At 44.8% G+C, this 12945-nt stretch overlaps 1 protein-coding gene across 1 annotated transcript in view; it reads right to left on the reverse strand.

The window, feature by feature from the left end:
• LOC146185318 (A disintegrin and metalloproteinase with thrombospondin motifs like) overlaps positions 1-12945 on the reverse strand; it is a 33686-nt gene that overhangs the window by 7834 nt on the left and 12907 nt on the right. The window contains exons 6-8 of the mRNA XM_084607800.1: positions 12785-12893; positions 6908-7075; positions 253-397 (exon numbers count right to left, since the gene is read on the reverse strand). Coding sequence (XP_084463926.1) covers positions 253-397; positions 6908-7075; positions 12785-12893 — 422 coding nt within the window. The remainder of the gene's footprint in view (positions 1-252; positions 398-6907; positions 7076-12784; positions 12894-12945) is intronic.

Raw genomic sequence — 12945 nt, forward strand, 5'->3', positions numbered from 1 at the left:
AATTTTTTAAGAAATACCGCATGTTACAACTTTGACATGATGCCTGGCTTCGGAGATAGGTTCCATCAGATCTCCGTTCTTATATTTTATACATGCAATGTGAATGTGAAAAAGCGACCTGACAGAATTTTACTCTTCATCGAGCGAAATGACCTTAAAATCTACTGAACTGGGCATGATAACCATTTACTGCACTAATGACCCTATCCGCAAATACTACTTTGTGTGAACATTAATTTCTGCTTAACTTACTTTGTCGTGATAAACGCCTTGAGTTTCGGGATGCTGGCGTTCACAAAACAACTCCGGTGAGGATCGAGTGCTGTTAATCTCGTCGAAAGTGAGGTTTCTAACATTTTTTGAAGCATCATTCGTCAAGCATATTCCTTCTGGACTCCTAGCATTGCAGAAGAAGAAGCAACGTGATGTGAGGCAATGTTTTCTTCATAACAGATGTTGCAGGAAGGCGCTGTTCAAATATACATAAAATGTCAATATACCGTAAATTTGTATTGGAATAAAGATACGGTTGTATGCATTCTGTTTTTTTTTTTAGTGATAAGGCAGTAAAGATTACGAGGTTATTAAAATGTAGTCATTTACTGAGATAAACTGCTGTCTAAAATAGACTTCGATTTCAGTACATTATGAGGCGTATATTTTTCTATATACGTGAAATATTTTCTGTACTTCCGAAAATATGGCGGGGAAATAGAGAACGAAGTTCCCCTCCGCGCCTTCCGACATCAACTATAGCTGCCACCTACATAGGACTAGGGAAGCTTCAAAGCACGTGTTCAAGACCTTAAGGGGATAACCACTACACAGGGCCTTCTTTTTTCTTTTCGCCACTTTCTTAGCTTGCTCAGCTGCATAAAAATTGACTGCCGCCAATTTTTTCAGTCGGTCATCAGCTATCGAAAGATTATCACTTCCTGAATAATTCCTAATGTGAGTTGTCTCATTCTAATGTTGATATCACTGACATTCAAAATTGCGGTTCAAATTAAAGAGCACTTTTGTGCTCGCACGGCCCTGATACAAGACTAACTGTTTTGTAGCAGTTTGACAACGCTCACACGCTTATGTGCCGCCACTTTCCATACCGGTACACGATCAACTTCCTCGTTCCTGACACACTGCTAAAGTAACGTTTCGGCGACCAAGTGCCCTCCAAGAGTCGTCCTCAGCAAATGCGGGTATAGTGTCGGAGCATTTCTACAAATAGTTTCCGCTCAGTGGTATTTGTTACTGAAGTGCGCAAATTTTCCTTGTCAGTGCAAAGAGCTTGTAGAAGACTGACGGCAAATCGCTCTATCCTGCCTCTTAGTGAGGAAATGTCGGGAACATCCGTACAGCTGGGCGTGAACACACTAACCGTGCTTCGCTTTTGAGGAAGGTGCTGCTAAAAATTCAATCTTTATTCATCTTTATTTACAGTGAGAAACTGGTCCGGGAGGAAGTGATATGAACAACATGGCAAAAAGAGAGAGAGAGAACTTAGCCAGTGTTTTTCCTGATTTGCTACTTAGTAGGAGAGGGGGGGGGGGGGGGGGGTGAGGGAAACAGGTGCAGATAACTGTAAATGTTTCGGTCTGATGCATCAAAGCTTCATGTCATCAAACAATAAGAGTTTAGGAGCAATGACCATCAAATGGGCGATAAAATTGAGAGCATGGAGAGTGCGTAGCCTAAAGAAACGAGGAAGAGGACAATGTAGCCTGAATCGGCAGTTAAAGGCTACGAACCTTAACATATAGCCCCCCGTTAGGGGTCCTTACGCAAACGAGTCCATGGATTAATCATAAGTAACTCTTTTGTTAGCCTGCTCAGGGCAGAATATGCGGCACCGTTTCGACTGAGCTGCAACTTATGCAGTGCGTACTGTTCACCTCTGATAAACGAAGCCGCAAGCCGCTTCTGAACACCCCGTCTTTAGGAACTCAGTAAAGTCTTCATAGAGATAGAAATACTGGGTGATAATCTATATCCAAGTTATGGGTAGATGGAAAAGTTGTGATGCGTCGCTAAGCTCCAGAGGCCTTTCTGTTTTTTCGTAAGCATACCTTTTTTTCCACTAAGGGCTCAACAGGTTTCTTAGTTTCTTAGTCAAAGCCCGCTTGTATTTCCAATGCAGATCACTTCAGGGCCACTGCGCCTGACATTCGTGGACCAGTATGTCTCAATGATCTTGTATCCAGTAAATTGTTATAGAACAACGTCCAGCAATCGCCATTTGGTGTAGGTCACCAATACCCAAGCAAACTGCCTGGTGGTCGGGTTTCTTCAACAGCTTTAACAGTGAATGCAGCGTTGCTGGGCAGTTAGAAATAGCCGACGACCAGGAATTTGCTTTGGGATATAGAAGGCACCTTCTATTATATAGCCATGAAGGTCTAGCATCGTGAAGGATGCCTTCTGCTCCAGGCGATAGGCAAGTTTTTGACCTTGGGATCAAAAGACAAGGGGGTTCTGAGAATAATTATCCGCTAGCTACGAGCAGTTCGTAGTAACGCTGCTTCTGGCATGCGGCTATTCACTCTTCTAACGTGTACACACTGCTCCATGTTAAGAGTCAAGAATGTCTAGGGACGAAAGACAGCAGTCAGTAAGAGCAGGAGTTGAACAGCTTGGCTAAAGCCAATTTAGTGATGGTTCTGTAGGCCAGGTGCAGGAAGCGCTTCTCTCTTTGGAGTACATGCTGAAGAAGGGCTCGCATAGATTCCTTGCAGACGATGACATATATCCGAAGGCATCCCGCTCAGGCAGTCAATCCCGAGACAAAGGATCATTTTGGAAAGAAAGTACAAATTCAAAGGCAATTGTGTAGCGCGATTTATAGGGACCTTACACTTGTTGGAGATAATCTGTGAAAGTATAATCAACAATATCTAGATTTTCCTTTAACATAGGCTTCTCGAAGCGCAACGTAACACTTACCTAAGCAGTGGTATCCTACCAATGAAACAGTCGTTATTATTGCCGGAACACTTTCCTCACGGGCTCGCTTTCTTCCCCAGAATTCATCAGAGGGACATCGACGATTTCTCATCATTGTAGCAAGTGTGCTTTTCGCAGGCGGCTGGCATATAAATCGTCATGCGAATATATATCTCAATACACTAGCGTGCGCACCATCTCGGTTATCAACTCGTTTCCTGTGATGACGGTTGTGATACCGCAGCGTAAATGAATCAGCTACACAATGATTATATGTGCAACCGTTCCTTTTGAGGCAGCCTATAGAAGAAGCTATTTACAGGCATTGAATGCCAGCGGTGACTATATTCTGAAAACTTCTCAACTTTTTAGCACTGCAATTTTTCGGTAGGAAGGCTGTAACAAAAAACTTCTTTCTGTCTTCGTCTCGCGCTCACTGCTTCAACATCTTCGCGAAAAAAAAAAAGATATGGAAGACCAGCTCTGATTTCTTCAATAAATGACTTATAGCTTTTTCGCGAAATATTTATGACGTGGATCATGGATACAATGTTCTCCAAACCTCTGAAACTGTTCTGAGAAGACCCGGAAGCAGAACGTTTTGACGGACCCTTGTCTCTATATGAGCATAAGGTCTTATACAAGATTTCATCCACAAACGAGGGCTGTGTGACTTGAAATTTTATCACAAGCTGCCTTCCTTGCATTCTGAAGGTTGTATGCCACCTTGTTGTCTGATGGTTTCTGACATTTGCTTATGAGAAACAAAATAGAGTTACCGACCAAAATATCCGTCATCGAACCCCGACGACACACTCCTGACCTTCGGTCGAATCCAAAGTAATTCTCAATTTCAGCTTTTCTCGTGGCCACTGCACCAGCGCTTCTGCTCTTGACCATTTTACCAACCACATAAAAAACATTTTTACACCACTTACAGAGGAAGGCATTTTACCTGACAGCAGGGCCTCAGAGCGTTGGCAAAACAGACTCCTAAATCCTGCACGAAAGCCGTAGTCATTTGCTTCTTTACAGACTACACACTGTGAAACAGAATTAGAACCTGTACAACCTGTATGCAAAAGCTATTCAGCAAAATGTTTGCCTTCAGATTCGTTATCCAGAGCACCAGGCCTTTGCAACAGGGTACTCAATTAAACTTCGGTGCATTCCATCTGGAATCTGGTCCTCAGGAGTCATCAGAACATAATTACGAGAGGGCATACTTCGCGAAGTATGAGGTGTCCCTAATGGTTAAAAAATGTTCTCACGAAGAAAACAAGAAACCGCTCAAGAGCTTGCCGGCAGATCATCACCAATTTACACACTCCATCGACCCACATCTGATATCGAGACTGTCAACTAGCCTTCCTTGCTAACTGGAACTTTCTTTATCATGGACTTAGTCTAGACGCCGCGTTCACAAACTGCTTATATTTCGTTATGGACAAGTCAAAAGCGAGCATTGCTACAACTGCAGTTTATCGAAACAGCGGAACATATTTTTTTTTTAGAATGTACAGTGTACACTGAGAAACGTGCTAATTATGAACATCTCGTGCAATCATTTACTCAAGTATTAATCTAACACTCGACTGTAAATTAGAATCCTTAGCCTGCCACATGGCAACGTAGACTGGCGATTAACTTTCTTTATGTGGTTATCTGGAGGACACTGGGTTTGGAATAAACCCTCAATCCCTTCGTGTTCTTTACCACTGCGCACTCTCTATGCAGTGAACTTTCTCAGTCTACTGTAGGACACTGCACGTCCCTTTTAACGCGAAGGAGTAAGAGCCCACATGTGGAAAAAGCGGTCTGTCGGCGTCGACCGTCTGAAGCCTTGCAGCATCAAAATATCGCTAGCATGCCGCCTTATATCACAGTCATGCTGCATAGGACTCTGTTCGTATTCTTATGCCAGAAATGCGAATCTCCTTCTGGTAGGTGGTAGTTCCCATAAATGTGGCGCAACAAACACAAACACAAGCGAACACAAGCACCAACTAGCCCCTCAAGCCGTTATTTTGAGGTGGTAGTTGGTAAGCGCAAAACAGCGGGAGTCTCCCCCCCCCCCCCCTCCCATTTGAATACTCCCAGCTTCAAACAATCACAATCATCCCAAAATAACAGCTTGAGGGGCAAGTTGGGGCTGCATAATACCCAGAAATGCGGCGCAACAAACACAATCATTGTTGTGTTGTGTCTCTTCGCATGTGATTGTGTTTGTTGCGCCACATTTCTGGGTATAATCACAAGAATGACTGCGACAGGGGATATTTGACACTTAATAAAAAATCACTAGACGCCCAATAGCACGTGTCGCAGCCGTGAACATGGCTGCGACACGTGGTATTGGGCGTCTAGTAGGCATAACCGGAACCCTTGCCTTCTTTCCGTCTGAAGCTTCACAGTCTACCAACTCCAGGATCATGCTCTTGACAAGTGGTGTTTGGTAGGTGCCATGGCACGGTAGCAATTTCTCTGGAATGCGTTTGCGCGCCGGCACTCCAACATTAAATTTGTCGGATGTATATAGACGGGTCCCTCCCTGTGTATGGAGCAAATGTAACTGTGTGCGAGAGCTGTCAATTGTACAAAACCACCAGGCTAATTGAAAAGCTCCAGTAAACAATCCGCAAAAGACCATCAATGCTTCCGTAGAATATATTTTTTTTTTCATACATGGGGGGAAGGAGGGGGGGGGGGGGGGGGTTAAAAGCATGCTGCACGCTGTAGGAATTATCTGCTCGCGCGTATTTGCCGCTTGATTACCACTGACCAGCAGATTTTTTTTCTTTACCATGCATTTTTGATGTGTGTTGCCTAAAATTCGTGCATGGTCGCGTTTGCTTACCCGGTACTGGGGAAATCGGGTCTCCCCAGTACTAGTCACAGCATGCTTAGAGAAAGTATTCAGAGACTTGGAATGGGAGCAGTTAGGGATAAGGGTAGGTGGAGAATACCTCAGTAATCTGCGATTTGCTGATGACATTGCCTTGCTAAGCAACTCGGGGGATGAACTACGAATAATGATTGATGCCCTTGCCTAACACCTTTCCTTATGGGAATTTTGTTACTTTCTTTATGCAGAACTATGGTTGGTGTACAGCCACTATATATATCTTCCAACACTTTCACGTACGGCTCGTCTACCCCTTGATTTCACAATGTCTGCCTTACCGCCGAGGTTTCTACTAAGTCAAATGCTTTTTAAGGGTAGGTGGAGAATATCTCAGTAATCTGCGATTTGCTGATGACATTGCCTTGCTAAGCAACTCGGGGGATGAACTACGAATAATGATTAATGTCCTTGCCTAACGCCTTTCCTTATAGGAATTTTGTTACTTTCTTTATGCAGAACTATGGTTGGTGTACAGCCACTATATATATCTTCCAACACTTTCACGTACGGCTCGTCTACCCCTTGATTTCGCAATGTCTGCCTTACCGCCGAGGTTTCTACTAAGTCAAATGCTTTTTCGTAATCAATGAATGCTATGTATAAGGGCTGGTTATATTTCGAGCATTTTTCTATCACCTGGTTGATGGTATGGATATGATCGATAGCAGAGTACCGTTTCCGAAAACCTGCTTGATCCTTTGCTTGATTGCAGTCTAAGGTTGTCCTGATTCTATTAGCGATTACCTTAGTAAATACCTTATACGTAACAGACAGTAAGCTGATTGGTCTGTAACTTTTAAGGTCCTTAGCGTCCCCTTTCTTATGAATGAGGATAATGTTTGCATTCTTCCATGGTTCGGTACCATCGGTGACACCAGGCAGTGCGTATACAGGGTGGCCAGTTTTTCTAGCACGATATCCCCCCCGTTCTTCAACAAATCTGTAGTTATCTGATCCTCTGCAGCTGATATCCCCCTTTTCATAGCGTATTTATACGCTGGCTTAATTGTTTGTTATTGCTTTAAAGGTCTACTTTCTAGCTCTTTAATTATCGACGCTTACATTGCAAATGTAGCCACTTGAACGGCACTGCAGTAGGAGAAATCAGGCTTCATTCTTGAACCCAATTCTGGTGTCATAATGTGCTTCAGGTCGGCTGCGCATATGCTCGGGTCAATTTCATGGGGTTTCTTATCTGGAACCACAGCGCCATCATGGTACGAGCCAAGCCTATAGGAGAAACACAACAGTTAGGTGACTATATATGTCATTCAACTTAGCACGCCATGCGCTTGATACGATAGGCCGCATGGTTTGTAGAGGATTGCTGACCGTTCCACTGAAGTTGTAGGAAAGGCCTATCAACCGCGAAGCTATACGGTTTGGTTTATAGAGTGTAATTTCCGCAAGTCACCCATGCTAAGAGGTACGCCGTAGTGGACTCCGGAAATTTCTACCACTTGAAGTTCGTTCACATGTACTGTTATCCCACAGTACATGTGCGCCTTGCTTGTCGCATTCATCTAAATGAGGTTAGGATTGAACAAGTGTCATTGGGTTCGCCAGTCGAGCACCGTATCCACTGTTAGAAGGCCCGCGAAGCTATCCGTAGGCGCCCGAGTACGTACGGGCGTACGAACATTATGTATGTATGTATGTATGTATGTATGTATGTATGTATGTATGTATGTATGTATGTATGTATGTATGTATGTATGTATGTATGTATGTATGTATGTATGTATGTATGTATGTATGTATGTGTGCGTGCGTGCGTGCGTGCATGCATGTATGCATGTATGTATGTATGTATGTATGTATGTATGTATGTATGTATGTATGTATGTATGTATGTATGTATGTATGTATGTATGTGTGTGTGTGCGTGCGTGCGTGCGTGCGTGCGTGCATGTATGTATGTATGTATGTATGTATGTATGTATGTATGTATGTATGTATGTATGTATGTATGTATGTATGTATGTATGTATGTATGTATGTATGTATGTATGTATGTATGTATGTATGTATGTATGTATGTATGTATGTATGTATGTATGTATGTGCGTCTTCGTTTTTCCTCTTGCATGCGACGAACTTCAGCGCCGTAAACGGAGCCATTAAAAACAGAGAGGCGATATTTCTGCATCCCTGCATCCCATTGTACGCAAGAATCATATTGCGTGTTGAGAACGACGGAGACTGCAGGGGATCCTAACTAGGTGCTACAACTGCGCAATTGACTTGATTTAATCATTAACGGGAAAGTATAGGCTTCCAAAGCACCGTCGAGCGGCGCTGCTGCTCCTGACAGGGAGCGCCATCTCTGGCAGAAAAATAGAAACTGGGGATGGATGGATGGATGGACTAAACTTTAATGTCCAACAGATAAGGTGATCTACCCACCCCCCGACACGCAGGTCAAGGGGCGGGTGCCGCCGCCTCAGAGGCAGGCCGGGAGGTCTTGGGTCCCAGCAGCCTCTTCAGCCAGTTGGACGAGTAGGAGCTGGAGCTCAGGGTCCGAGCTGCACAGCAGGGTCTCCCAGGTGTCTCTACAGCCTATATTGTTCGTCCTCCTGGGAGAATACGGGCATTCCCATATTATGTGGTCGAGGGTCCCTCTCGCCCCACAAAGATTGCACTTATCACTCCTAGCCTCAGGGAACATGTGGTTCGCCATAACCGGGTGCGGATATGTATAAGTTTGCAGTCGCCTCCACGCCACTGCTTGTCTGCTGTTTAATTTCGGGTCTGGTGGGGGTACCAGTCTACGATCCAATCTGTAGTGCTGCGTGATCTCCCCATATTTTAGCAAGCGCTCTCCGCTTCCTCGGTCATCAAGTGGCCCTGTAGCGGCTCGGCGGTAGAGATCTCGAGCCAGCTTGTGGGCCGCCTCGTTGCCGGGGACGGCTTCGTGCGCAGGAGTCCAAATTATTTGAATTTTCCTATCCAACTTTTACTGGCCTAGGATTCTGGCTGCTAAGGGCGAGATCCTGCCCTTGCTAAAATTTTGTATGGCAGTTTTGCTGTCACTTATGACAAACTTCGCTTCCGTTCCGACGCAAGCTAACGCGATCGCAGTTTCCTCGGCTATTTCTATGCTCCGCCCGCGCAAAGTGGCAGCTGTCACGGGATTGCCCCGGCCGCTGACGACCGTTGCTACCGTGAAACTGCCACCACCTCCCGCCGCGTCTACATAGGCCACTTCATGTTCCGAAATTTTGCCGAATCTAAGTTCTAATGCTTCGGCTCGTTTTTTCCTCCTGTCTTTGTTATATTCCGGGTGCATGTTTTTTGGCAGCGGGGGAATCACCAAATTTTGTCTGACTTCTCCAGCTACCTCCACCTTGACTGTGGGACCCCTATCCGGATTTATTCCAACTTTCGTCAAAATGACTCTTCCTGTCTTCGTGGTGCTAAGTCTCTCAATTTGAGAGGTTCGCACCGCTTCCACAAGTTCTGCCCATGTGTTGTGTACCCCTAGAGCCATCAGTCTCTCTGTGGATGTGCATATGGGCAGTCCCAGCGCTCTTTTTACGCATTTTCTCATTAGAGACTCAATTTTTTCTTTTTCCACCGCTTTCAAATCTAGATACGGCGTTGCGTAGCTCACTCGGCTGAAGATGTAGGCCTGTATCAGTTTCATCAATTTTTTTTCCTTTAACCCTCGGCCTCTGTTGGCCACCCGCCTAATTAGGCTCAGGGTCTGCATCGCGTGATTCTCCAGCCTCTTGATGGTCTCGCCATTATGTCCGTGTGACTGGAGAATGAAGCCCAAGATTTTGATTTGCTCGACTATTGGTACCTCGTTACCAGCCACTTTAATTTTGATCTCCGACGGTGCCTTGCACCTTAAGTGCTTCGGATTGTATATAAACAATTCTGATTTCTGCGGCGAGCACGCTAGGCCTCTCTCTGCCGCGTAATCGACTATAATGTCGGTGGCGGCTTGGAGCAGGTTTTCGACGTACGAATCACTTCCCCGGTTGACCCAAAGGGTGATATCATCCGCATATATACTAAATTTTAATCCTTCGAGCTTTGCCAATTGCTCGGGGAGTTCCCTCATAGCCACGTTGAACTGGGGATAAACGCGGCGGCACCACCTAGGCATCCCGTGCAAGTTTTCTCCTTTCGCTCGCTCGCTTCTGCGCACGTGCCGACGTCTTGCGCTGCTTTGTCGCGCGGACACTCACTGGACCAACACCTACTGGACGTCGCCGGCTCGCTCGCTGCCTTCACGGCGTGCGCCGTGCGCTTTCTCTCGCACGAGCACGCGCATTGACGCGCCCCCGCAGGTGCACCGCGACATGCAAACCGCATTCCGTCTTGATTGGGCAACCTGACGCGTACTTCCATGAAGGATACTTTAATATAAGCGGGAAACTTTTTATTCACGTCTGCACTGTAGAGCAGACGACAGACGGGGATGAGTAAATATTGATTGTGAATGCGTCCCACGTTAGCAAAAGGGTAGGAATGCATCTCGAGGTAAGTCCGCTATGTAACTATATTGTCGTACATAATATCTTTAAAAACTGCTAAAGTATCATCAGTACTGTGGAATAAAGTGGCCCGCTCGTTGACCATCGTCTTGGCCTGTAGCATGCGACCTATATACGGATTTGTTTTTTTATTATTACGACGTTAGCAAAGGAAATTTCGCAGTAGAAGAATAACTATATAGTTCGAAGGAGGTGTTTCATCAAAGACAAGAACGCTAGCAATCTCATAAGCACATGCGTGCTCCGTGCGCTACACGCGATATAACCGGCTTGCTGGCTCGGAAGGCAGGTGAAATCCAAGCTTGTACTACACAGTGTTTTATTTCGGTTCTTATTAAATGGTTGCGCTTCATTTATGATAATATTTGGTTTGCACTCACGAACTTTGTGACGCGAACGGGATGCTCCGTGCGAGTAGTGTTAGTCGAGCCATAGCTAGGATCACTTTTGTACTGCACTTCCGACATATCTTCGTTAATAATAATAATAATAATAATAATAATAATAATAATAATAATAATAATAATAATAATAATAATAATAATAATAATAATAATAATAATAATAATAATAATAATAATAATAATAACAATAATAACTGGTTCACTTATTGGCCAATTTGCGAAAATCTGTAAAAGCGTCTCAGCAAGGCATGTTTTCCAACGCCGCCCCCACCCCCGAAAAAAAAAAAAAAAAAGGCCTCGTTCCTAGATATTTTCTTGGTCAATCTAAAAATGAAAAGGCAGCTGTGGACACTTAGGGCACATTCACACATCAGTCTCGGTTGTGGACGTCACATCTGTTGATTTGGTTGCTCTCAGAGCACTCACAAAGCAGGGAGAGAGCACAAAAAATCGGCAAAACTAGACACGCGGGGAGCGACGAGCAGAATAATCTTCCATCCTCTTCACTTTTTATGCATGCTGTTTAACCACTGTTCTTTTTTGATGGCTCTCCAAGCCGTCTTTGTCAACTGTCAACATTTGTGAGTTTACGAAGAAAGGGGAAATTGGCTCTTTTCGTTTCCACAAAGAACGCGAGACTTCTCAGAACGCTGTCATGGTGTTGGAAAACAGGTCTTGCGGACACGCTTCCACAGGAATCTGCAAAGTTTCACACGTGAGCCCCGAATTTTGGTGCTTCGCCTACTATTGTGGCTTCCCGTGACACAATGCTAGTTAGTACATCCGTTCCGCATCAGCGGAAGCGTTTTTGTATCGCCAAATAACCGCCAGACGCAACGCGATTGCCGCGCGTGCACAGGAATCTAGCGGAGCGTCTGCTCAGGCGAAACCCCATCGTTTCACAATTCGCCACCATGCCAGGAATGCGGCGCTGCCATCGCGCGGCGAAACTTGAGCTTGGGCTCCCTATAGGCGGGTGTCATTTGTCTACTAATTGGTTGATGCGGCTTAACGCCCCTAGTCGAGCGTTCCGGTAACTTCGACCACCTGGGGTTCTTTGACATCACACAGAACCGGAAATTAATGTACGGACTCAAGATATCACGAGTTCTTTCGGGATGCCTAATATAAGCCATCGCGCAGATCAGCGATAAAGGGACGAAAGAGAACTCAACGAAAATATAAGTTGTAACTTTAAGCAGTAAAACAGGAACAGGGCGTACTACTACCAAATGTTGCCCATTTTTTTAGAAGATAATCTCTCTTTCTTGAGATGTCGGGTGAGCGCTAAAGGTACATGTTTAAGCATATCGTGGCAACAGCTACCGGGAAAGCTGCGAAATAAATTTCAATAAAAAGATAGAGAGCTTAGGTTTATATTTCTAGAAATATTTGTTAACTTTACAGTGATAAATACATACGCGCGAGTGGAGTACACGCTTCAAGCGCAAACCACTAAATTATAGAATCCTACAAGTTTTCTCCATCTCAAAGATATTTAGCTGCCTTTTATCGCAAACGCGCTGCATACGAAAGACGAGGTTCAGCTTGATGGCTGATACTTATCGAGCTTCATAAGCACCAGCAAAAGAGCGAGGGTGAATTTTCCTTTGAGGCAAGGCACACCAGCAGCTGACGCGTGCTGCTAGAAAGCAGTTGACTTCATGCATAACAGCGCCGGGGTATGGCCACGTAGCCGCCTCATCCACAGGTGACATCGTCTCTACTTTTTTTTTTTTTTCACGACTGTATACATACAGGTCGAATGGAGCAATGTGCAGGCATAGTTGAACCGGTCTTACAGTTTCAATACCCAAAATAAAGAAAGACCTAAAAGGTTAGGGGAGGAAGTTTGGGTGTTGAGAGGGATATTGATTAATCATTCCCAACGATGATATGTAGCGTAATGCAGACGATGAGAACAAAGTGATTTCTTTCGCTGATCGCAATCTTGCAAAAGATAGTAGGTAGTTTTTTTTCCATGCCGCTGCATGCAAAAAGAAGTTGAAAAGATATGGCCCAAAACTCACAAGTGGCCTATCTCATGCGCAACACTGTGACAACTGCTGAAGGTTCTCGAAAGGTCTTCCACGATTGCCGTCTTGTGAAATCCGCAGGCTCCTTTTGCTGTAGAAAATCCTGAAAATTTGGGTGAAAAGCATACACGGCAAGGTTCGGTGCTATAGTATGA

Source organism: Amblyomma maculatum, chromosome 6 (genome assembly GCF_055883805.1).
Source record: "Amblyomma maculatum isolate TAMU_Amacu chromosome 6, ASM5588380v1, whole genome shotgun sequence".
In the NCBI taxonomy this organism is placed as follows: domain Eukaryota; kingdom Metazoa; phylum Arthropoda; class Arachnida; order Ixodida; family Ixodidae; genus Amblyomma; species Amblyomma maculatum.